The sequence below is a fragment of the Peromyscus leucopus genome, chromosome 16_21, assembly GCF_004664715.2.
Source record: "Peromyscus leucopus breed LL Stock chromosome 16_21, UCI_PerLeu_2.1, whole genome shotgun sequence".
Lineage (NCBI taxonomy): Eukaryota > Metazoa > Chordata > Mammalia > Rodentia > Cricetidae > Peromyscus > Peromyscus leucopus.
Genome location: NC_051084.1, coordinates 12,412,010 through 12,436,885, shown reverse-complemented (window position 1 = coordinate 12,436,885; position 24,876 = coordinate 12,412,010). Strand labels below are relative to the sequence as shown.

The window sequence follows — 24,876 nt, the reverse complement described above, 5'->3', positions numbered from 1 at the left end:
GAGTTCCAGGACAGTCAGAGCTACACAGAGAAACCCTGTCTCAAAAACTAAAAAAAGGAAGGAAGAAAGAAAGAAAGAAGGAAGGAAGGAAGGAAGGAAGGAAGGAAGGAAGGAAGGAAGGAAAGAAAGAAAGAAAGAAAGAAAGAAAGAAAGAAAGAAAGAAAGAAAGAAAGAAAGATAAAGAAAGAAAGAAAAGCAAATACAATGACCAACATAAAACACGGAGAGACTCGAGGATGGGAAGGCTCAGCTCCCGGCCAGGCTGTGACAACAGCCATGGGGTGACTGGCAGAGGCCAGGGTCAGGTCAGGAGCAGAGGCGGAGTGTGTCCTCACCCCACCTTGGCCTTCCGCCTCCAAGAGTCAAGAGTCTCACCGTCTGCCAAGGCCCACATCCAGCTGGCAGCCAGCCAGGGCCGCATGTAGAGCAGGAGAGCAGAAGAGGGTGGAGAAGGGGCCTTGGCCACCCAAGAGGCTTGTGATGTCCAGGTAAGCCCAGGCCATGGCTGGAGACTTCCTGGGTCTCTCGAGAGCCCCCTCCCTCCTTGCCCCATGTCCTATGCGTGCTGGTGACAGTTTGACATCGACTCTTCCATGGGCATTGGGGTCAGAGGGACTGATTTGTCAATGTTCGTGTTTGCTAATTCCCATGGTGTAACTACACCCACGGCGGCCAGTGTCAAAAGCAGTCCCCGGGGAGGCCAAGCAGGCGAGAGGTGAGAGGTGAGGGCCAAAGGGTGGGGTCGTGAGCGGTGAGGGGGCTTTGTTCTGATCCCCCCTTCTCTCTGTGACCTCAAACACATCGTATCACCCCCTGGCCTCTCGTCACCCCAACAGAAGACAGAGAACACCTGCCATATAGTGGGTCAGAAGACCTAGCAGAGCATACAAAAATTTATGCTTCCTTCCTTCCTTCCTTTCTTCCTTCCTTCCTTCCTTCCTTCCTTCCTTCCTTGTGTTGTTTTAAAGATATTTTTAGTTCCTTTTATTTACATGTATGTGTGGATGCATACCATGTATGTGCATGCCTCTGGAGGTCAGAAGAGGGCACCGGGTTCCTTGAGAGCTGGAGTTATATATAGGTGCCTGTGAGTTACCCAGTATGCGTCCTGGGAACCGAACCCAGGTCCTCTGAGAAGGTAGCAAGGGTTTTTTTCCACTGAGCTATCTCTCTAGCCAGCCCTTGTTGTCTTGAGTTAGGGTTGGCCCCTAACTAGCTACATTGGCCAGACTGACCCTCAACCCCTGATGTCCCTGCCTCTACCTCTGGAGTGCTGGAATACGGGCATGCCACCATGCCTGGTTTAAGGTGTGCTGGGGATCGAACCCAAGGCTTCATGCACGCTGGGCAAACACTAACACATGCACCCTACCCTCAGCCCAATGCATTACTCTCAAGCACATGCTATCTGTTAACCTCTGGGAACTAAGGGTGAATTAAAGGGTGGGTGCTGGGGGAGCTGACAGACGTGGAAGTCCTATGACGTCATCAAGAGAGGGACAGCAGCAATATGAGGCCACTGTTGCGGTAGCTGAACCCACAAATCATTCTGCCATCCCCCGATCTTCAGTGAGGATGGACCCTGAGCCCGGTACCGGAGCTTCAAGGACTCTGCCCTCCGGAAACATGAGCGTTTTAAGAGACAAATCACTAATCAGGCAAACAGAAAGCAGACTAAACAGCACTGATGTCAGGGTGACGGTTATGGACAAAGCAAAGTCAAAGGGTAAGAAAGGACAGTAGACAGGGCTGGAGAGATGGCTCAGAGGTTAAGAGCACTGGCTGCCCTTCCAGAGGTCCTGAGTTCAATTCCCAGCAACCATGTGGTGGCTCACAACCATCTATAATGAGATCTGGTGCCCTCTTCTGGCCTGCAGGCATACATGCAGGGAGAACATTGTATACATAGTAAATAAATAAATCTTAAAAAAAAAAAAAGAAAGAAAGAAAGAAAGAAAAGAAAGGACAGTGGACAGACAGTCAGGGAGCCTCCCCGAGTTGGGCTGTCGAGGTAGAGGCCTGAGTCAACCAGGGGATGTGCGGGGAGTCCCGGCTGAAGGAGCAGCAGGTGCAAAGGCCCTGAGGTGCACCTGGCAGTCATGGTCATGGAGAAGGTTATGTCTGAGAGGTGACCAGGGACTAGATCAGGAAGGGTCCGGTGGCCCACAGAAAGGGTAGTCCATCAGACGGACTTCTAGCCCAATGCCACTGCAGATGGAAACCGCCTCCTACGCATGCATCTTGGTTACTTTTCTACTGCTGTGATTTGACACCATGGCCAAGCATCTTATAGAAGGAAGGGTTTATTTGGACTTATGGTTCCAGAGAGGTAGAGTCCATGGCCACCACAGCCAGGAAGCAGGCCAGCAGGCAGTCAAGGAGGAAGAAGCAGCAGAGAGCTCGCACCTCTACCGATAAGCCAGAAGCCGAGAGAGTGAACTGGGCATGGCAAGGGGCATTTGAGACCTCAAAGTCCTTCCCCAGTGACACATTTCCTCCAGCAGGGTTACATCTTCAAAGCCTCCCCATTGTCACCAACTGGGGACCGAGTATTCAAGTGCCTGGCCTACAGGAGACATCTCAGTTGAACCACAATAACACCGTTTTAGAGTTAGAAGGAGTTGTGTGACCAGGCATGGAATTAGCCCCAGTAGTTAGGAGACAAAGGCTGGTGGGTGTCTGAGTTCAAAGCCAGCTTGAGCTACATAGAGAGTTCCAGGCTCCACAATGTGTCCCTGTCAGGAAAGAAGGAGGAGGAGGGCACCACCACCACCCGGCATAGATATATACTTAAATGAAATAAATAAAACCTTAATTAAAAAAATATAAAATAAGCCAGGTGGTGGCGGCGCACACCTTTAATCCCAGCACTCGGGAGGCAGAGCCAGGCGGATCTCTGTGAGTTCGAGGCCAGCCTGGTCTACAGAGTGAGATCCAGGACAGGCACCAAAACTACACAGAGAAACCCTGCCTTGGAAAAACAAACAAACAAACAAACAAATAAAATAAAAAAATTAAAAGCTCACATGCCTACCTGCCAAGGCTATGTACAGATTCAATCAATGGCCACCCTCCTCCCCAGCCTCAGGGATGTAGAGCCAGTGTGAGGTAACCCAGTCCTGAGCAGAGATGTGTCTTGCCTTAGAGGACACGGGCAATAGGTGGCAGGGCTGTGTGGTGGGCTGGACGCCACCTCCTGGGAGATGCTGCCCCCTAGTGTTGGCTGGGTGTGAATGGAAACTGTCTGTCACTGATTGACCTTAGACAAGTCATACTACCTTTCTTGGCCTCTCCCACCTCATCTATACCTGTGGGTACTCAGACTGGTGTCAACGGGGTGATTCAGAGCTGAGGGTGTGGCTCCGGCCGGAAAAATGCTGTGTTGGCAACACGGTGCACTCAGATCATGTTGAGACTCAGATCTTGTTGAGAAGGAAAGGGGGAGTGGAGCCTGGATCCCTGAGTGCCAGTGGCGGGGTCCGGTCCTCGGACTGGACTGAAGAATAATGTCCCAGAGGGGGAGTCTGTAGAGGCAAGCATTCTCTAGGCCTCCAGCCTATGGCCGCAATCCCTTCATCAAGATCCCCTCCCAGGGGATCCTTGCATCAAGGTCCCTCCCCAGCATTCACTACGTGGGTGCTGGGAACTGAACCCAGGTCCTCTGCAACAGCAGTAAGTGCTCTCAACTGCTGAGCAACCCCAACTCCAAGATCCTGTGGTGTGTGTGTGTGTGTGTGTGTGTGTGTGTGTGTGTGTGTGTGTGTGTGAAGAACCTTCTGGATCCCCTGAAGCTGTGGGCTCTGGGATCCCAACCCAGGTCCTCTGCAAGATCAGCAAATCCCTCCACTGCTGAGCTATCTCTCCAGCCCCAAAATTAATTTTAAAAATCAGTCTGAAGAATGGGTTCTGCTGCAGCATCCCTGCATATATCTTGTTTCCCCTCTGGTGTTCCTCTTCCCCATGCCAATTCCCCTCTTAACCCCTTTCCATTTTCATCCTCCTGTGTGCACCAGCCTTTCTTCCCCCTAAGACCTTCTTCCCGTCTCATGGTCCCCTTTCTAAGACCTAAATTAAGACCTAAATCCCCCTACGTATATACATATTCAAAACTTTTCGAATCTGCGTCCTATGAATGAGAGGAAACATGCTGTGTTTGTCTTTCTTCTGAGTCTGGCTTATTTTGCTGAACGCAATGACTGCCACCCATTTTCATGCAAATGTTATGACTCCATTGTTCCTCCTTGGTTCCTAAGAGTCCTCTGCGTATGTAACACATTTTCTTTTCTTTTTCTTTTTTTCCGAGACAGGGTTTCTCTCCATAGTTTTGTGCCTTTCCTGGAACTCCTTCTGTAATCCAGGTTGGCCTTGAACTCACAGAGATCTGCCTGCCTCTGCCTCCCGAGTGCTGGGATTAAAGGCGTGCGCCACCACCGCCTGGCTTTTTTTTTTTTTTTTTTTTTTTTTTTTTTTTTTTTTTTGAGATGGCATCTTACTATATAGGTCTGGCTGACCTCAAACTCACAGAGAGCCACCTGCCTCTTGCCTCCTGAGTGCTGGGATTAAAGGTGTGGGTCCCCACACCCAGCATAGACCCAAGATGTATTTATTTATTTATTTTTACTTTTAGTTTTTGTTTTTTTAAAGAAAGCATTTTTTTTAAAAGATTTATTTCCTTATTATGTACACAGTGTTCTGCCTGCAGGCCAGAAGAGGGCACCAGATCTCATTACAGATGGTTGTGAGCCACCATGTGGTTGCTGGGAATTGAACTCAGGACCTTTGGAAGAACAGCCAGGACTCTTAACCTCTGAGCCATCTCTCCAGCCCCTTGACTTTCAGTTTTAACATCAGAGAAGTAGGGTATGGCTAGCTACCTTATTCAAGCACTTGGGCGGTCTGGTATACTCTATTTCGCACTCATGTACCCCACACCCCCCTCCCCCCTTAAAGATGAGCTGTTCGGGGGCTCGACTGTTGGTTTGTCTCTAACGAATTTGACTCTTGGAAGATGTTCAGCATTTGTTGAATGAATGAGCAAAGGAATGAATTTCTGGCCAGCTTGGTTCTCACAGGGATAACAACAAGGGGTTTGGGGATTTTAAAAGCACTCCACTACTGCCCAGCACCAAATGGACTGCTAGGCTCAAGACAGGGTAAATGTCAACATATTTTCTCTGTATTTATTTATTTGCTGGAGGTAGGGCGCATAAGGCATGCCTGGTACACGTGTAGAGGTCAGAGGACAATATGCAGGGGTCAGTTCTCTTCTTCCATCTTGTGGGATCTAGGCTTGGTGACAAGCGCCCTTACCTGCCGAGCAATCTTGCTGGCTCCAAGCATCCCCTCTCTGTCTCTGTCTCTGTCTTTTTATGCTAGAAGGGGTGGGGCCAGACAGAGGTGCCCATTTCATCCCTATGTCTCCCCCCACTCCCCTCCCCCTCCTTTCTCTGCCTTCCTTTCACTGACTGGCCCTCTGGCTGTGTGACCTGGAGACAGTCAGTGAACCTTTCTGTGTAGATGTCCTCCTCAGCTGGAAAACAGGAGTCTTAGCTCATAATGATTGAGACAGTCCAGATAAAACACCCGGTGCACCCTGGTGTGGTACCTGCAATGCCAGCACTCAGGAGGCAGAGGCAGGGGGTTCTCTGTGAGGCCAGCTTGATCCACACAGCCAGGTTCAGGCCAGCCAGGGCTACAGAGCCACACAGTACGACCCTGACTCAACACACACACGCGCGCGCGCGCACACACACACACACACACACACACAGACACACACACACAGAGAGACACACACAGACACAGACACACAGACACACACACACACACACACACACACACACACACACACACACGCATGCGCACGTGCACAGAGGCCCCCTGGGATCTTACGGCTGTGACCACGGTCCTGATGGCTTTGGCAGGTACCCTGGGTGTCTTGGTCTCCCCCCCAGCCAAGCAGCCCAGTGCACACTGCCCCCCAGTGGAGGCCCCCCAACTTCCCTTGCCTCCCTCTCCCAGACCAAGCAAACAGAAAGCCTTGCTAGCAGACACGGACAGTGTTTAATTTCAAAGTTAGCTGGTGTCTATTTTCACCCCAACTTTTCCAAAGCTTCCCAGGTAATCACCAGCCTGGGATGATACCCTCACTAAGGTGCAAACAGTCCTTGGGGACCTGGGACTCCTCATAATTTATTGATTTTTTTTTGTTTGTTTGTTTCCTTGGTTTGTGGGGTTTTTTTCTTTTTCTTTTCTTTCTTTCTTTCTTTCTTTCTTTCTTTCTTTCTTTCTTTCTTTCTTTCTTTCTTTCTTTCTTTCTTTCTTTCTTTCTTTCTTTTTCTTTTCTTTTTTTTTTTTTTTCCGAGACAGGGTTTCTCTGTGTAGCCCTGGATGGACTGGAACTCACTCTGTAGCCTGCCTCTGCCTCCTGAGGGCTGGGATTAAAGGCGTACACCAACACCATCCGGCTTACCACCATCTGGCTTATTTTGAATTTTTTGTGTGTGCGTGCAAGGTCTCATGTAGTCCAGGCTGGACTCTAACTCATTACTCAGCCAAGGGCAACCTTGAACTTTCGTCCTCCTTCCTCTACCTAATTGCGGGGATCACAGGCGTGCATCATCATGGCGGTTTTGTGACATGCTCAGGACTCGACCCAGGGCTTCACATGTGCTAGGCAGGCACCCTACCCACTAAGCTACAACACTGGTCACACGTCCCTGTTTCAGCAAAGAACTCACGGCTCAGGGACCCCCAGCCAGCCGGAACACTTGGTTGTGTTTTCCTGAAGGAAAGGACCCGTATCTACTGGATGCAGAGTCGGGATGAACATCTGGACATAGATGACAGAATGGGTCGGTGTAACCCAGCAGGGGGCGGAGTCACAGAGTGGCGGGGGTCAGCCCAGAAAGGCTGTCACGGGCAAGGTTCCTGATGAACAGCCAGCTGTGGTTCAGTCAGTCAGACACGTCCTCTTCGTCAGGCCCCTCAGGGGTCCAGCCACTGGCTGCACGCTTGATAGCCCTCACCCAGCGGCCCTGCAGCTCCACCGACTCCGCTTTGAAGGTGTACAGCTGGCCTGACTGTTGCAGCTGGAAAACCCGAGGGTCCCCCTGGGGCCCTGCAGTCACCTGGTAGCCCAGCAGGGGGATGGAGGTGTGAGCCTTCATGTCCTGGTGGAGAAGAAAGCCGTGGGCTACCGTGCCCCACTTCAGCAGCTGCTCCCGACAGCCACACACCCCTGCTCACACCAGAAGCCCCCCGATGGGGGAGGGGGGCTGTCAGAAGATGGAGGAGGAAGAGGAGGGGAGAATGGGCCTGCCTGAGGGCAAAGCAGGTGAGGACTGTAGTCTGGGCTCATCTCTGAAACTCGACGACCTACACCTTGAGAATGCCATGTCCCCAGAGGGCCTCAGTTTCCCCATCTTCCCTGCAGGGCAAATAATACCCAAACCTCACTTTCCCCTACCCTGTGAGAATGAGGAGGCCTAGGTGGGGTGGGCATGGCCTACCTGTGGGGCTGCGTAGACGTACAGCACAAGGGGGTCATCTCGGGGAATCACACACCAACCCCGAGGGCCGCTCCTGCCCCACTTGTCTCCCATGAGCTGCAGGAAGCTACACATTAGACTCTGGTCGGGCCCTGCCAAGGATTCTTTCTGAAAGCGGAAAGGACAGTCAGGTGACAGAGTGCCCACAAGGTGTCAGGGGACCAGACATCATCTGCCAGGGAACTTCACAATCACTGCCGTATTTTCTTTTGGAGACAGAGGCTCGCATAGCCCAGGCTAACCTAGAAGTTGGTATGTATCAGGAGCTGACCTTGAACCCCTGATCCTCTTCCCTGCACCCCCAGATTCTGGGGTAGTAGGCATATGCCTCCACTCCTGACAGCCACTACCCTTAATTAATCTTTGCAGGTTACTACAAGGAAGCAACAGGTCACTGTCTCTGGAGTTTGGAGACACCCCACCACGTGGCCCTGGCTCACATGGCCAGCAACTGGCAGGATTGCAGGAGTGATGGACTGTGTGTGCTTACAGGAGCAGGTGCCAGAGCCAGGGCTGTCATCCTGAGCCACTCAAGGGACAGAGTGGGGCCTGCCAGGCATGCCACGCCAGGAGCAGGCATTTTGCCCAGTCGGGGGCTGGTCTGAGGGGACACATGGAACGGGAAGGGGCTGGAGTCTGTGAGAAGGCGCCGACTTGCATGTGGGAATGAATCTCAGCTGAAACAGGCCAGCTCTTCCCTCTTTTCCAAGGGACTGTGGGATGTCACCCTGGCCTTCCTGGCAGAGACAGGGTAGCTAGCGTCTGGGTTTTAACACTGCATTTGAGATTCAAAGATGAACATGACCGGTACCCACAGCGCATGCTCATGGGATGGGGAGTGGTCCTGGGATGCCTTGAAGGTGGCACACAGATCACAGAGGAGACCGCAAAGAGCTGTGTGATGTTAAGCGGGTCACCTCTCTGGGTTGGTTTTCCAAGGTCCCTTCCAGTTAGAACAGCGCCTGCAGTCTGCCTGACTGAGCCTGGGCGTCCCCATCCACCACACAAGATCAGTGACCCATCCCTCTCTTGACTTGGTGTAACTATGCAGTGGGCCCTGGGAACTCGAACTGGGACAGATGCTACTACTGGATGGGGACACAGGGAAGAGACTGGGTAGTAGCCTGCAGTCCACAGCTGCTTCTGGCTGTTGTCAGACCTGGTGTGGTTGGACTGGAGGAGACAGGCTGCCTGTTGGTAGGGAGATGGGGAAGGAGAGACGGGATGTCTCTCAGAACGTGGGAGCGAGTCTTCTGGGACGGGAAGAGTAGGAAGGATGCCATCAGCCCTCACCTCCAAGATGCCTCTCCTCTTATCCTCCTTGCTGTCGGGGAGCACGTGACCGGTGAGAAACGTGTAGCAGGCCAGGCAGACTCGGTTGGGTCTGTTGCCGTCATATTTCAGCTCTGCCCGGTAGTCAGAGCACTTGGCACAGACCACCTGAGGACGGGGCAGCAGGAGAAAGAAAGCATGGTGGCCACGGGAGCCCAGGCAGGAGGCCAAGGGTTCAAGACCCAGCCTCACAGCATACCTGACCACTTTCCCTCCATCAGCCTCTTTCACGGGGCTGGGTCCTAGAGGGCTCGGCAGGACGAGCCACAACTGCCAGAACCTCACCGGCCCCAGCAGGGGCAGGACGCTGTCTTCTGCTGACATAAGGACAAGGGCGGGGTGACTCAGAGGAGAAAGTGACTTTGGTGAGGCCACACAGCTAGCAGACAGCCCAGGCACCCTCCGCGTCTTGACGGTCCCACGGTGTAGGGAGCTAGGGATGTGGCTGGCACGCAGAGCACGCACAGATCCCTGGGATAAGTCCCTGGTATCACATGAAGCAGGGGCTGTAGCGCACACCCGGGATCCCAGCGCTGGTGTGGCAGAGGCGGGAGGTTATGATGTCCAAGGCCACATTGTATTTACAAGAAAAAAAGTTTCCTTGCACGTTCTGTCTGTTTTATGGCGGCAGCCGCAATTGAGTGGGGGGGATACAGAGGGGGGGAAAATGTTCAAGGCCAGCCCGGACTCTGTGAGACCGTATCTCAAAAACAAAAGCAAACAAACAAAACAAAAAAACCCCACAAAACCCAAAAAGCTGTGAGTCTGTCGTCCTATAGAACGGAGGGGCAGGAAGACCTGGCTGGAGTCCTCTGGGGTCCAGTCACCCCAGCTCACCCCTAAAGGTGCATAAGGATATTAGTGATACTGAGGAGGGATGAGTGGAGAGGTGTGGGGAGAAACTCCGGGTGCTGAGTGTGACTGAGGGAGCCGGGCGCCACGGGCGTGTTGGGTGTGGCTACTCTCAGGGAGTCACTGCGTACCCCGCCCTCCCCGGGTGCCCGAGGCAGAGAGGGTTAGACAGAAACTGGCAGCTGAACACGAAACGAAAGGGTGACTCACTGGCTCCCCAAAAGAGGACAGGCATGGGCCTCAGACGCCCTGGAGTCAGGATGAGGACACCCAGGGCCTGCGCGCCTTGGGAGGAGAGAGTAGGCTTTTATGGAGAGATTTAAACATTTGTTTCTATTTATGTGCATATGGGTGTCTGTGTGAGTGTGCGCGTGTGGGTGCTTGTGGAGGCCAGAAGAGGGTGACAGAGCCCCTGGGGTGGAGTCCTCTCCTAGTACTCTTAAGAACGGATCCACCTCTCTCTTGCCTTTATTGAGACATTAGTTTCGTATAACCATCCAGTATTTATTTTTTTCTTCACCAACCTTACTCGCTTTTCTGAGGCAGGCTCTCATGTAGCCACGTTCCAGGTCGACCTGGAACTTCTGGTTCTCCTACTTCCGACTTCCACGTGCTGAGATTACACACACGTACCGGTGCATTTGGTTTTGTGTTAAGTTGTTATTATTTTTACATTGAGTGTGTGTGAGCACAAGTGTGTGTGTGTGTGTGTGTGTGTGTGTGTGTGTGCTCGCACACCCTGTATCATGGCACAGGTGTGGAAGTTGGGGTAACTTTACAGGAGGCAATCTTTTCCTTCTACTATATAAGTTCCGGGGATTGAACTCAAGGCTTGATGGCAAACGCCATCATCCTGAGCCATCGCAATGGCATATTGTTGTTTTTTAAAGATTTATGACTGGGTCCTTCTCTGTAGCTCAGGCTGGCTGTGAATCCCCAATCCTCCTGTTTCCCCTCCCAAATGCTAAAAGTATACCTTGGGACAGGTGGGGAAACTGAGGCCTGCTCAAGAAGGTGGAGCTCACAACACATAAGAGGAAGAGGGAGCTGGAGGGATGGCTCAGAGGTTAAGAGCACTGACTGCTCTTCCAGAGGTCCTGAGTTCAATTCCCAGCACCCACATGGTGGCTCACTACCATCTGTAATGAGATCTGGTACCCTCTTCTGTATACATAATAAATAAATAAATCTTTAAAAAAAAAAAAAGAAGAGGGGAGAGAGAATGAAGTTGGGGTACATACTAAATGTGAGACTGGGTGGGGGTTGGGTGGAGGGTGGTGGTGGGTGGTGGTGGGTGGTGGTGGGGGAGGTGGTGGGTGGTGGGGGTGGTGGTGGAAAGTCAGGACTGGGATCCAGCTGGAGCCTGACTTTGGAGGCAGGAATGGCATGGGCGAAGGCAGGTCCCGGGTCCCATCCCCGGTCCCCACAGGTGTACTCACATAACCACAAGCCCGGCAGTGGTGGCGCCGACGCGTCAGGGCATTGAAGGGCTCCTGGCAGCGCATACACATGGTCACCATCTTGTCTCGGACCCACTGAGGCGCTCGGAGGCCCAGTTCCTCTGCCTGTGGCTGGGGGAGGAGAGCTGGCTGGGTGGGCACTTCACGGCCTCGTGCGCCCCTTGGAGGCCCTGCAGCATCTACCTGAGGTAGTTTTCCTACTAATATTCTTACTTTATAGGTGAGGAACCAGGACGGCCCAACAACTCCAGATCATCACCCCGAAAGCCAGAGTCCAGGGCTAAGATCCAGCCTTACCCACTCTGCCTGCTTCTCAGACACACTCGGATCCAGTTATGAGGCCTTGGCTGGACAGTGGTCTTCCCTGACCTCACACAGCTCTGCTCCAGGCTCCAACAGCAGAAATTTTTGCTTTGTTTGTTTTTGAAACAGGGTCTCACTATATAGACCAGGCTAGCCTGGAACTCACGGTGTAGACCAGGCTGGTCTCAAACTCACAGAGCTGGGATTAAAGGCCTGTTGCTCCACCTAGCTAAAGGCAGAGATTTTTATTTTTGAAGGTTCTTTTTTTTTTTTGGTTTTTTCGAGACAGGGTTTCTCTGTGTAGCTTTGCGCCTTTGCGCCTTTCCTGGGACTCACTTGGTAGCCCAGACTGGCCTCGAACTCACAGAGATCCGCCTGGCTCTGCCTCCCGAGTGCTGGGATTAAAGGCGTGCGCCACCACCGCCCGGCTTGAAGGTTCTTTTTGAGTTAGGGTCTCATGTGGCCCAGGTTGGCCTTGAACTCACTAAGTATCAGAGACAACCTCCTGCCTCTCCCTCCCGAGCGCTTGGATCACAACGCACCTGGCTCAGAGACAGATTTTGCTAACTAGGAAACTCTGGCTCTGGGTCATCAAGGGTGACGATGGTTGGAAGAGTGTCCTCGAGACTCTTGCTGTCAGTCCTGGTAGGGGACACTCTCTGTTCCTGACACCTCTCCTTGGAGTGAAGAAGTTCCTATTACCTTGGGCTCCTCTGTGTCCCCCTGAGGTCCCTGGACAGCAGCCTTGAAGGTCTCGCTCCGCTTCTCGACTTGGTCAATGGCTGCCTGGCAGGCCTGAGTGGAGGTGGGGGTGGGAGGTGAGGGCTGCCCAAGGTGGCTTACCCGGAGCCAACACATTTTGCTAAACATGCCTGCCCCAGGCCCAGACTCCAACTACAGGAAGGAGAAGCCGTTAGCTCCAGATTATACACGTCAAAACCGAGTCTCAGAGAGGTTATCGGAGTTGCTGCAGACTACCCAGCAAGGCAGTGGGACACACAGGACGAGTGGGCAGCTGGGCACACCCAAGTGTTGGAGCACACACACACACACACACACACACACACACACACACACACACACACACACTTTTTCTCCTTCCTCCCCAGTAGGCTAGGCTCAGACTCCCCTGGAGGCCTGGAGTGTCCATACCTGCATCCAGGCAATCATTTCCTCTCTGGACCTGCTCCGAAGGAAAGAGAACACAATGCAGAGGACAGTACCCACCCACCCTGTCCGGGGTCTCCCACGGCCCCAGCCCGCCAGTGCCTACCGGGCCTGAAGCTCCAGCGTGCGCTGCTTTCCGGACACCAGGAAGGAGTGTGGGAACTCGGCGTCAGTCAGCTCCCGCACCTGCCAGGGGTGGATGAAGCATCAGACCCCAGCACCGCCATCAGACCCCAGCACTGACGTCAGACCCCAGCACTGACATCAGACCCCAGCATCAGACCCCAGCACTGACATCAGACCCCAGCACTGACATCAGACCCAGCACTGACGTCAGACCCCAGCACTGACATCAGACCCCAGCACTGACATCAGACCCCAGCATCAGACCCCAGCACTGACATCAGACCCCAGCACTGACATCAGACCCCAGCACTGACGTCAGACCCCAGCACTGACATCAGACCCCAGCACTGACGTCAGACCCCAGCATCAGACCCCAGCACTGACGTCAGACCCCAGCACTGACGTCAGACCCCAGCACTGACATCAGACCCCAGCACTGACGTCAGACCCCAGCACTGACATCAGACCCCAGCACTGACATCAGACCCCAGCACTGCCAGTGGGCAGGACCAGCTCTAACCCGCCAGGCAGGTGCGCATGCTCCTGGCTCCACAGGACCGGGACTGAAGGCCTCAGAATTTTGTCAGAAGCATCGAAACTGACCCGGTGTGACTTGGAAGGACAGTTCCAAAGAGTCACCAGAAATAGAAACTGGACCTCAAAATAAGAAGAATCTATGGATGTTTACTGGACTGTTTTCATGGCTTAAATATTTCCATAATAAAAAAACTTGGTCACTCTCCGAGGAATCCTGGGAAGTGGGTCTCATCCTTATTTACATGGCACTGGGTCTGGAAGCTCAGAACAGGCTTGAGACCTGCCTGAGGTCACACAGCATTTAAGAGGCAAAACGAGGCCCCTAACATTGGGTTTCTGCCATCACCCCCACCCCCGCCCCGCCCCAAAGTCAGCCAACTCAGACCTGCCCAGGGCCATGTGCACAGAGACTGACCCAAGCTAAGACGGACCTCAGGCTCTAGAGGCTTCCTCTGGGGGTTTTGTTCCCAAAGCCCCGCAGTATCCAGACTTCTCCACGCAGTCTGCTGTTTGGGAAGGGCTAGGTGTGGTCTGGACCCTGTGTCCAGCCACTGTGCTCAAGGGGTGAGGGGCAGAGCCACTGCCCTGCAGCTCAGGCCTTTGGGTCCGGTGCAAAGGACAGCTGCCCTGGGCAGAGAAGGGTGAGGGACCAGCATGGGAGGCCTGGATAGACTCTGGAACCCCTGTCAGAAAAGAAGGTGGAGGCCCAAAGTTCGGGGTTCAGGGCAGGAAGGAACAGAGAACTTTGCGAGGGAAGGGGAACCCCGGGGAATTCCCGGCCTGGGTCAAGATGCCCTGGGATCCTTAATAGAGCCTTTGGTGTTTGGAGCTCTGTTGGGCCGCCTTAGCCGCCCTCTCTAGTTCTGGATCAACTCAGGGTCCTTCTATCCCACACAGTTCTTCGTGCCCATCACCAAAGGACTCCCTGCTTCAGAAGGCTTTCTTGGCGTTGCTGGCCAAGTGGCTCCTCTCCGGATCTTGTTAGAACAAGACACTTGACTGCCACCTGCTGGCCAGCTCTCACTAGACACGTGCAAGCTGTGCTCTATCACCAGCTGGCTACCTCCGCGATGGGGTATCCTGGTGCAGGATACAACCTGTGTTTGGCTGGATGCGAGGTTCCCAAAGGGCATGCCTCTGTCACCCCTCCTTTGCAGGACCAGCTCAGACCATGGACACAGTCACCTTGTGAGAACTGTGTGGTCCTGGCACCGGGTCACAGGCCGGTAGAGCGACTAGGGTGATTTAAGCCAGATGCCTTCAAACCTGACTCAGAAAATGGTCTCCGTTTGCTGCAGGCGGCTCTGCACCCGCCATGCCCAACAACATCCAGTAGGGGGCACCAGAGAGTGAGGCCACCAGAGAGACAGGCTTGCCAAATGGTGGCGGCCAAGAGCCGGCACACGAGGAAGACGTGGCCTTCTCAGACGCCCTTCTTTTTTTCTGAGGCAGGTTCTCGTGTGATCTTGGCCGGCATTAACCTCACTGGGTAGCCAAGGATGGCCTGGAACTCCTGACCCTCCCTCCCATAACCACCTGCCAAGTACTGAACTGATAGGTGTGTGCCCGCACATCTGGGCTCCTGGGTGCTGGCGAGCCAAACCAGGGCTCTGGGAACATTAGCAAGCTCTCTACCAACTGAGCTACATTCCGAACTCTGTCTTTTGAGATGGTCTCTCTGTGTACCCCAGGCCGGCCTGAAATTCACAGTGCAATCCAGCTTGTCCTTGGATTTGCAGCTAATCCCCGTTTCAGCTTCCCAAGTGCTGGGATTACAGGTGTGAGCCACCACCATGCTGGGCTGTGAGTCTCCTTTGGTCTATGTGGCTTGCTTTCTTTTCTCCCTCCTCCTCCCCCTCCTCCTCCTCCTCCTCCTCCTCTTCCTCCTTTACGGACAGGATTTCACTATGGGGCCCTGGCTAGTCTGTAACTCGCTATATAGACCAGTCTATCCTAAAATTCACTATATAGATCCTCAGTCTAGATTCAAGCTCACAGAGATCTGCCTGCCTCTACCCCCCGAGAACTGAGATTAAAATCGCACACCATCATACCCCACCTGGTGTCATCTGTTTCTTGTCTTCATCGATTGAGCTCTGCCACTCTCTCTAGACGGAGTCTGTCCTTCCAATATCCTTCTCTGACCCATAGTTTTGTCTGCCTCCTCCCTCAATCTTGCTCACCAAGGGCCTCTCTCAGACACGCCTGCTCCCACTCTGGCCTCTGAGACTCTCTGGCCATCTCAGGATGGAGGCCAGAAGCCTCAGGTAGGGGCTGCACACTTAAAAGACTGCAGCTAACTCAGGCGAGACACTAGGAACCGTCAGATGGTGTTCGTACCCCTGGAGATCTTCATGGGGGTGGGAACGGGGCTGAGAGCCGAGGCTCCAGACTCAGTACCTCTGAGCTTTTCCGTCTGGATTGGGCACTGTAATCAGGGTCTGCTACCTGACTTCAGGGTCCTCAGGGTTGGGATGACAGGGGCATCCCGCTCCACCCGGTTTGTGCAGTGTGGGGGAATGGGATTCAGGGTTTCATGCCCGATAACTAGGTAAGCTCTCTACTGATTGAGCCGCATCCGCAGCCCTATAACTGTCTTTAGAAGACAGAAAGACACCACCTCATCCAAGGATGATAATATCCTGCCTCGGAGGGCTGTGGGGAGGGTCTGATGGGAGGCTGCAGGGCTGGCCTCATTCATTTGAGCTCCATTCTAGACAAGGATACCTCCAGCCAGGGGCCAGGCCCGCCTTGCTCTCCAATCCTGTTCACACATCAGCATGTGGGCAGGAGTATCAGGGTCCCTTGGGGTTGCTTAGAAATGCAGGACCCTGGGGATGGGGTAAGACTCAACAGAATACTTGCCAACCATCCCAGGCAATAGGTCCACCCCCAGCAACGCACAGTAGAGCACACACCCACCAGGCTGCCAGGTCCACCGAGGTCTGCCAACTCAGAACACTGGCCACACATTACCATTTGGACAACAAGAGTGCAGAGAATAAGGAAAACACTATGAAGTTGCCAGGGTTAGAATAAGCCATGCTGCCCTCCCTCACAAGGGCCAGACAGCAGAGCTCTGCCCACATCTCCCACCAAGGCCCTGCTCTGCTCCCTGCCACCGCTGTCACCCACCCTGGGCCCTTTTTGGAGGGTGGCTCACCTTCATGCCAGCCACATCGATGCGGGTCCGCACCTGGAACTGGGCACCCACTTGGAGGACTCGGGGTATACAATAAAGCAGCATGTTGTTGAACTGGGAAGACATGGGCAGTAATGGGCAGCAGCTCAGGGTCTCTTGGGTGACCTGGCCATAACCTCTCCCCTCCCCTCTGAACACAGGTCGTCACAGGTGATCTCGGAAGGGGTGAGGATGTGACCGTCTAGTCCCCAATTGCGCCCATGGGCTCTGAAGGATCTCTCTACCATGGACATTAGGAGACCAAAGCAGCCCAAGGAGCCTGAGAGCTGACAGAGGGGTATAGACCTTGAGGTAGCAATCCTGCGGGATGTCAGGAGACCCTGGTTTTTCCAGGGTCAGCCCAGCAGATCTTCCTGGCAGCTAACTTAATTCCCTCATGCTGTACTGTCTTTAGAGGAGTAGCACAGACTTTAAAGCCAGCCAGGGCTCAGACTCTGATTTCTGCTTCCTGGGGCACACCTGACAGGGAAGCCCAGCAGCCCCTACCAAAAACAGGTAGCGTTCCATCGGGTCGCTGCGGCGGAAAGAGATCTTGAGGACAGGGCCCTCTCGGAGCAGGGTGTTGGAGGGGTCCACAATGTCATCCTCCAGGCCCAGGCGCTGGTATACCTCCCACAGGCCCTGCAGACGTTCCTGGAGATGGGGCACACCTTCAGCCTACGCTGGCTGGGCAGGGTCCCAGCTTCTTGATACTGTGCCTGGTGGGCATGGGATGAGGGAGCCGAAGGCAAGGAGGCGGCGTGGGACAGGTACCCTGGGCAAGATCAGTGGACACAAGGACCAAGAGACGGGCTGTGTTCAGGGGATGCCCCCCACACCCACCCACCCCAAGGACGGCTGCTCACCATCTCTGCAATGGCTGCATTGGAGTGCTGTGCGGCCGAGAAGATCATGTCCAGTGCTTCTAGCAAGGGAGCAAGTTATTCCTGGAGACCTGCAGCCTGGGGCTGGGGCTCCACAATACGGCCTGGGGGACCCGCCATAACCATCACCAGGCACAGCCCTGCCCATGCAGGCCAGCAGAGTGAGTGTCTAGGAGGTAGGGGTCACCCAGGATAGGGACATTGAGGCCACCGGGAGGCTGTGTGATTAGGTGTATGACTTCAGTGATTCTCTCTACTCCCAGAGCAAAGCCAGACTGAGAGGGTACACTTTACAGATGTGGTACACTTTACAGATGTGGTACACTTTACAGCTCCTTTCTGGGCTGTGTGACCCTGCCAAGTCACTTCACCTCTCTGGGCCTCACTGGCCTGTCAACTGTGGCTGTGGTGTGCATAACAGGTATGAAGTGCCAGCGATTGATGCAGTGATAGAAGGTCATCAGAACCGGTTTTAGCCGGTGTTCGGTATACACGTGGCAGTGGCCAGCCCCCTCCCGTGTCCCCCCAGCTCCCTGGGACCCATGGTGTCCTCACTCTGGGCGTCCGCACGGTCCGGGGCCTGGGCCGGCAGCTTCTGCACATATTCCTTGAGCAGCAGCTCGTACCGCGGGATTCTTTGCACGGGCTCCAGCATGTGGTGCTGCAGGGTCAGGCTGCCCGAGGCCTCGCTGCGCTTGGGGAGCAGGGAGCAGGGGCGGGAGGGTGAGGGAACGGAGGAGAGTCGGGGGGCCAGGCCTGAGCAGGGCGCCTGGCCTGAACCTGTCCAAACCGCTTGGGAGAAAATAAGGCAGGCCCACCAGCTGGCCGCGCAGGCTCCGCCCCTGCGCCGCTCACCTGGATGCGGGTGACCACCTCCTGGAAGGGCGGAGACTTGTCCATCCAGGTGGCCAGCAGCTCCGCTGCCCGCTCGAAGTTCTTCACGTACTCGCTGTACATCTTCAGGAACGGGGCCAGCTTCTGGATCACATCCCCAATGCGGGGTGTGGCTGTCCTGAGTGGGGGAGGGGATGCTCTCAGCCCGGCCACCGCCTCTCTCAGCCCCTGAGTCGGGCTGCCCAGGCTCCCCAGCCCCAGACAGCCTTCCCAGTACCCTTGGGGCAGGGGCAGGAAAGAGTGACGCCCCGAGGGTCCGACCCCTCCTTCGACTCTGAGCTCCTGGTCCCTAGCAAGCCTCCCTATGAGGTCCATGGAGGCCTGGGTGGAAAGACTGCAGAAGGGACTGTGTAGTTGACATTACGGGTCACGTGACAGTGCTGCCCACAATGGCCGCCTGTCTCAGTTCCGGGTATTCTAGCTGTGTGTCCTCGGGCAAGCTTCTCTGGAGCCTGGTTTTCTACTCTGAAAAGACGGGAGTGACGCTGGGCGACCTTACAGGCTGGGGTCCATGCCCCCCCCCCTTTTGTTTCTTTTTGTTTGAAATCGGGTTTCATTACGTAGACCAGGCTGGCCTCCAAACCTATCTCTTTCTCTCTCTCTCTCTCTTTTTTTTTGGTTTTTCGAGACAGGGTTTCTCCGTGTAGTTTTTGGTGCCTGTCCGGGATCTTGCTCTGTAGACCAGGCTAGCCTCGAATTCACAGAGATCCGCCTGACTCTGCCTCCTGAGTGCTGGGATTAAAGGCGTGCACCACCACCACCCGGCTACTCTCTCTCTCTTTTTAACATTTATTTTATTTATTATCGTCGTGTGTGATGTGTAGGGGTGCTGGTGGCACAGCACACGTGTGGGTGTTGGTGGACAATTTGGGGACTCAGTTCTCTTCTTTCCCTGTGAATCCCAGCGATTAAATCTAGGTCTGCGGGCTTGCTCAACTGTGTTTTCCTCACTAAACAGTCTCAGCAGCCCTCGGTCCTCTAACTTCCCTCTTTCGAGTTACTTATTTTATGTGTACCAGGGTTTTGCCTGCATGTATGTTGTGCAGGTGTGCATGCCTGGTGCTCACAGAGGCCAAAAGAGGTCTATTGGACCCCTTGAAACTGGAGCTACACGTGGTTGTGAGCCAACATGTGGGTGCTGGGATCACGGTTTGGGCTTCTTGCCTAACGATGATGTGAACAGCACACAGCTGGCTGGAAAACCGTCCTGTTAACAGATGCCAAGATCAAGGCCAGGGACCCACTCTGTGCCCAGTGACATCCATGGCCTCTTAAGTCAGAGGACCTAGGATATCCCCCTTCTTCCTCAGCTGTTCGAGGAGCAGAGGCCTGTAAGAGAGAGCCATGGCCGGAGTCATACTCAAGCACCTGGGCCTCACAGGCTCCGTGCCCTGGGTCTGTGACCCCCCCCCAGTCAAGTTGGGGTGCTGAGACCTGTGACCTCACCAGTCATCCACACGCCGCTGCAGCTCCGGAAGGAAGAACTGTGAATGGAAGCAATAGATGGAGGAGATATTGGAGAAGATGAGCCTCACCACGTCCTCAGGGAAGGCCTTGCTGCGGCCTGCCTCCTTCAGCAGCTCCTGGAAGAACACCTGTACAGGGAAACAGTCCCAGATCATACCCTGCCTAAGAAGGGGCCCACCCTCCACCAGCCCTGCAGGCCGCCAGGGGACGGCACAGCTCCAGGAGGATCAGGTTTGCATCCTCGCCACACCCCTGGGAGAGATGTCCAGGGGAGACTAGATTCCGGCTACTTCACAGATGGGCAGACAAGCCAGGCAGTTCCCTAGGACTTGGCCAAGGGAACAAGGGAGACAGCCTCATCTGTGTCGTCGTCGGAGGCCATGGGCTTCCTTTGGCTGATACACTAAAAAAGTAGGGGTGCCTGGTGAGGGCAACCGATGGGGAAACCAGGCAGGGCTGCCGTATATGAGGCTGGCCAGGCCAAAGGCAATGCCTAAGGGGCTCAGTTCTGATGCTGCCCCAACCCCACCCAACAGGGTCAGTGGGGTGAGCCAAAGCCAAGCCCTGGGCTGGTGTCAGTGCTCCCGATATGGAAGGTGTTGGGGAGTCTCCACTAGCCTGGTCAAGCAGATGCAGGCGAGCCACATAGGCCTGCTCGGTCTCCAGAAGCTCCCGCACGACCCTCTTCTCCTCGGGTTCCTACAGGGGTGGAGGAGAAGGGTGGACATCTTGACTTGCCACTCCTCAGAAGACACTGCGGCTGTGCCCGGTGAGCACACCCTCTGGTATTCCCGCCTTCCCACAGCACACCGGGTCTGGCCCTGGACCGCCTTTCTTAGGATACAGCCTAGAGAGATGCCCAGTTCCTGGACTGAGCCTTAAGCTTAGGCGGCCTCCTTCTGGGCTTTCATAGTTTCCAGGAGCAAAGAAGCCACCACAGAGGGGACCTGGCTGCCCGCTGGGGAGCTCGCTAGGAGGCCACACAGACCGGAAGACAGACCAGAAGACACATGGAGGAGAAGAGGCCTGGCTTCCCAGCTGAGCCGCTCTCTGGCCCTTCAGGGCTGGGGAGCCATCAAGTTACATCAGGTCAGAAGGGTGGGCCACAAGTCCACGTGGTTTGTGACCTTATAAGAAGAGGGAGGATTAGGCCTATCGGAGCACACCTGAGACCCAAGCACTGGGGAAGTAGAAGCTGGAGGAGGTGAGTTCAAGGCCAATCTGGGCTACATTCTAAGATCCTGTCTTGAGGAAGAGGGAGAGGAGGGAGAAAGAGGAAGAGAGAGGGAAGGCTGAGGGGTCCTTCCACCCCCCCCCCCCATCAGGGCCAGCAGTCCTGAGACCAACTCCTCACCTGTGTCTCTGGTTCTGGGCTGGCCCCAGGCTGGCAGGATTTCCTCCATGCCCCAGTTGACAGCTTATTTTTGAGGGAGCTCAGATATGTCCTGCTGACGGTCCGGAGCTCAGACTTCAAGGCCTCCTCACCAGGAGGTGCCTCCCAAGGCCCCGGGGACAGGGGCAGCTGGTGTTCAGGGCTATGGGGCTGGTCATCAAGGCTATGGGGTCCAGGTATTGTTCCCACGGTCCTGCTAAGAACAAAGCCACGCTAGAGGGTCCCCTCAGGGTGACTGGTGTGAGTCCCTGGTGTTCATGGGCCCCCAAGGGCCTGGCACAGGGTATAAACTTATCAAGACTTCTACATCTCTTCTCAGCCCTCCAGCCTCCCTCTTTTTTGAGCTGGGATCTCATGTGTCACAGGCTGGCCTTGACCCCTTTATAGTGGAAGGTGACCTTGAACTCCTGGTCCTCCTAACTGGACCTCCCTAGTCTAGGATTATAGGCATGGACCACTGTGCCTGGTTTACTCGGTGCGGGGGGGACAGAACCCAGGGTTTTGTGCGTGCTGGGCAAGCGCTCTACCAACTGAACCATATCCCTGCTCCACCAACACCCTTCTGGGAGGAACTCCATCAGCCCTCTGGATGAGTCATTGTGGACCGTTCTATTCTCTGGGGAACCATATACTTCCCTGTTTCAAAGGCGACCAGGTCTAGAGAACCCTCCCTCGGCACACAGAAGCTTTTCAGGGGCTCCCTCGGGATCACCCTCACGTTTGGACTTCACCAATGTTTTAATTTCTGTACCTCTCCTGGTCAAGGGAAGGTAGGAGCCATGGAGGACTACAGAACGAGGACACGGATGCCAACACAGATGCTGGGGCCTTTCGGGGTAACCTACGCCCTTCACCCCATTACCAGGGGACAAAGGCAGCCTGGGGAGCAGGGCCCCTGTCCCCCAGGTCGGACCGTCACAGGGCAGTTAGCTGGGCTGCATAGACCAGTCCTGCAGGCCAGAGAAAGCCTGCATGGACAGAGCTATCCCTGTTAGGCATGCGCAGGGAAGCAGACCAGGGTAGTAGGCATTCCCATGAGAAAGACAGGTCGGGAAATAGATGCTAGACAGGTAACAGCCTCCAAAAGCCCCAGAGAGAGAGCATCACTGAATCTATGCTGCAGTGGTGGAAACTGAGGCAGAAAGGATGAGAACTCAGCTGGGGTTCAAAATCGAGGGGGCTGGGGTCCAAACCTCCACAGTAAGGTACCTTTTCTCTCGAGAACTGAGGCGACTGCCCAGGTCACAGGGCCTGATGGAGGTAGAAGGGATATGGGAGCCCATTCCAGGCCCAGAAAACTGAGTTCCTTGGCTGCAGGGCCCGCAGCCAGCGAGGCGGGGTGGGGGGGGGGGGGGGGGGGGTAGGGTGAGGTGGTGGGGCGGGAGTGTGCTGAGTATCAGGTTTTCTCTTCTACATTTGGTTTCAGCTTCTGCATTTCTAAGCACTCAGGCCTGTGGCTGTTTCCTTCCCAGTGCTTAGTTTCAGATCAGCGAGGTGCCAAGGGCCCCATGGGAAGCCTGTCTGCTACCCCTCGGCTCAGTAGGCTGGCTCCCACACCCCTGAACATGGTTCTTGGGACCTACTCCTGCTTAGGGTTACTCCATGTGCAAGGCACAGCCTGGCACAGCCTGGCACAGCCCAGTGCCTCCAGGGCTAGCACCCCCATGAGCCTACCCACCCTCCAGGACTCTGGCTGTGGTGGTCCCATGTCTGGGGTGGTGGGCCGAGAAGGGAGTGACAGGGAGCTGTCCCGGGTGCTGAATAGGATGCGTTTGAGCCCCGGAAGTGAAACTACTGCAGGGGTGAGTGCAGGACTCCATGTGGAAGCCCCAGGAGCCTCCCTTGGCCTGCAGGCCCCCAACACAGCATGAAGGCCTTCCCAGGACATCTGAAGCCTGTGGCCTCGCATCGTGGAAGGATGGAACATTTTATCACGAGCAGAAGTCTGTCCCTGCATCCTCCATAGGCGCCTAGGCGCTGCACTGTGTTCTCGTGACTCCCTGGGGCTGGGAGCACTGGTGACTGAGCATTATCTATCGGCAGAGTCCCGGCTCTGGGAACTGCCCTCCAGGGAAGAGCGCGGTCTCGCCCAGCATCTAGCAACTGGAGGCATGGGTGCCCCAGCTCGGATCCCTGTGGCGCATCCCGGTTCTGGAACTCCCCAGCACAAACAGGACTCAGCCTTGCCCTCCACTTGCCCCTTCTCCCCTACCTCCCAGGTTCTGTTCCCCAAAGCTTCCCCCTAAGCCTCCTGAGGCCAACCTCTGTCTGGGTGTGCACTCCCAGAGGGTGGTACCACAGGCCTGTAAAGTGGCTCCATGTCTCACACTCACAGCCCTCCAGGACCACCTAAGACCCTTTCCCACACTTAGCTTTGTCCTTCCCCTTCAGATGCAAAGCCTCAAAAATGTAAAGAACCTGGTCCCACCCCCCACCCACCTCCACACCCACCTCCTCTTTCTTCCTTAAAGCTGGGCACAGAACAAGACACACCCCAGGACCATCAGGGTGAGACGGGAGGTATGGAAGGGAACTTAAGATGGTGGCGTGGGCCGGGCATTGGTGGTGCACGCCTTTAATCCCAGCACTCGGGAGGCAGAGCCAGGCGGATCTCTGTGAGTTCGAGGCCAGCCTGGGCTACTGAGTGAGATCCAGGTCAGGGGTCAGGCTCCAAAGCTACATGGAGGAACCCTGTCTCGAAAAATCAAAAAAAAAAAAAAAAAAAAAAAAAAAAGATGGTGGCATGGTGAGCATGGCTCTGCTTTGCCCCGTCCAGTCCCATTTCATCTGGGTCCTGCCTCTTGCTCCCATTTCAATGGCAGCCACTTCACGGTGTCCTGGTTTGAGTGGGAAGTGTGTGTGTGTGTGTGTGTATGCGCGCGCGCGCGCACGCTGGGGGTCTCCCAAGCATCTTGTTTGTTTACCCTGTCCAGCTCAGCACCCCAAGAGAAGTCTCCCGTACTGCCGGTCACCTGTCGTGGAGGGACCTGGGAGAAGGACCCAGAAGGACCCAAAGAGCCAGGCAAACAGAAGGGCTTGACCCCCTCCCCCGCCACCGGTACCTGTTCTCAAACACAGCCACCAGGTTGCACACTGAGGCCTGCTGCTTCTCACTGGCATGCTCCATCCTGCAAGCCTGCAGGGTGGTCCACAGCTACCCCAGGAGCTAGGAAGGAGGCACCGGCCAGCGCACTCACCACGCTCCCCGGCCTGGGGGCGAGGCGGGGCTAGGACAGCCCGGAATCTGAGCCCATCTCTCCGGACTGTTCTGCAGCGTGGCTCCTGTTTTCACAGTAAGAAAAGAGGAAGTGGTCCCAGCTACAGCTCGCCCTATGGTGGGAGGAGCCTGTAGAGCTTTGCCCTGCCCTGCTGGCCTCTGACCTTTACCCCCTGGAGATGCCTACCCTGCCCCTACCCTGGTGCCAGCAGTGGCAACAGGGGCTACAGGAAGTTTCTGGAGCTGGAGCCTGGATGGAGTAGCTCGGCCTGACACCATCTTCTGTATGGGGTTCAGGGTTTTTTTTCTTTGTTGTTTTGTTTGTTTGTTTGTTTGTTTTTATTTTTTGTACCATCCTCGCATCTTTTCTTGCATCTGGCCCTGTTCACTGTAAGGAAACAGCTTCCTTGTTAAAAATGGATCACAGGGCTGGGAACGTATCTCAGGTGGTAGAATGCTTGCCTGGCATGCCGGGAGCCCTGGCATCCAGCCTCAGCACAGCAGAAATGGGTG

General features: G+C 55.0%; 1 protein-coding gene across 2 annotated transcripts; it reads right to left on the bottom strand.

Moving 5' to 3' along the window:
* Window positions 1-6,380: 6,380 nt before the first annotated feature.
* Fgd2 (FYVE, RhoGEF and PH domain containing 2) lies at window positions 6,381-24,457 on the bottom strand. Of its 2 annotated transcripts, none has more exons than XM_028885032.2 (16): window positions 24,209-24,457; window positions 21,108-21,342; window positions 20,372-20,452; window positions 19,733-19,881; window positions 18,248-18,404; window positions 17,948-18,086; window positions 17,375-17,433; window positions 17,016-17,162; window positions 16,491-16,583; window positions 12,771-12,850; window positions 12,650-12,680; window positions 12,200-12,292; window positions 11,174-11,305; window positions 8,844-8,990; window positions 7,512-7,658; window positions 6,381-7,172 (listed from the first exon to the last, which is right to left on the bottom strand). In XM_028885032.2, exons 1-16 carry the CDS (start codon window positions 24,271-24,273, stop codon window positions 6,957-6,959), a joined length of 1,971 nt encoding a protein of 656 aa, XP_028740865.2. In that variant the 5' UTR covers window positions 24,274-24,457; the 3' UTR covers window positions 6,381-6,956. The 2 variants fall into 2 exon arrangements, with proteins under 2 accessions (XP_028740865.2, XP_028740866.2); XM_028885033.2 differs by having other exon boundaries at window positions 21,108-21,339; window positions 24,209-24,433.
* Window positions 24,458-24,876: the final 419 nt, after the last annotated feature.

Coding starts and splice junctions, on each gene's coding strand:
- Fgd2 (XM_028885032.2), bottom strand. CDS start 24,273: ATGGAGCATGCCAGTGAGAAGCAGCAGGCCTCAGTGTGCAACCTGGTG. Junction 20,453..21,107: donor GCCCAGAACCAGAGACACAG/GTGAGGAGTTGG, acceptor CCACCCCTGTAG/GAACCCGAGGAGAAGAGGGT. Junction 17,434..17,947: donor GGACCGTGCGGACGCCCAGA/GTGAGGACACCA, acceptor CTCCCTTGCTAG/AAGCACTGGACATGATCTTC.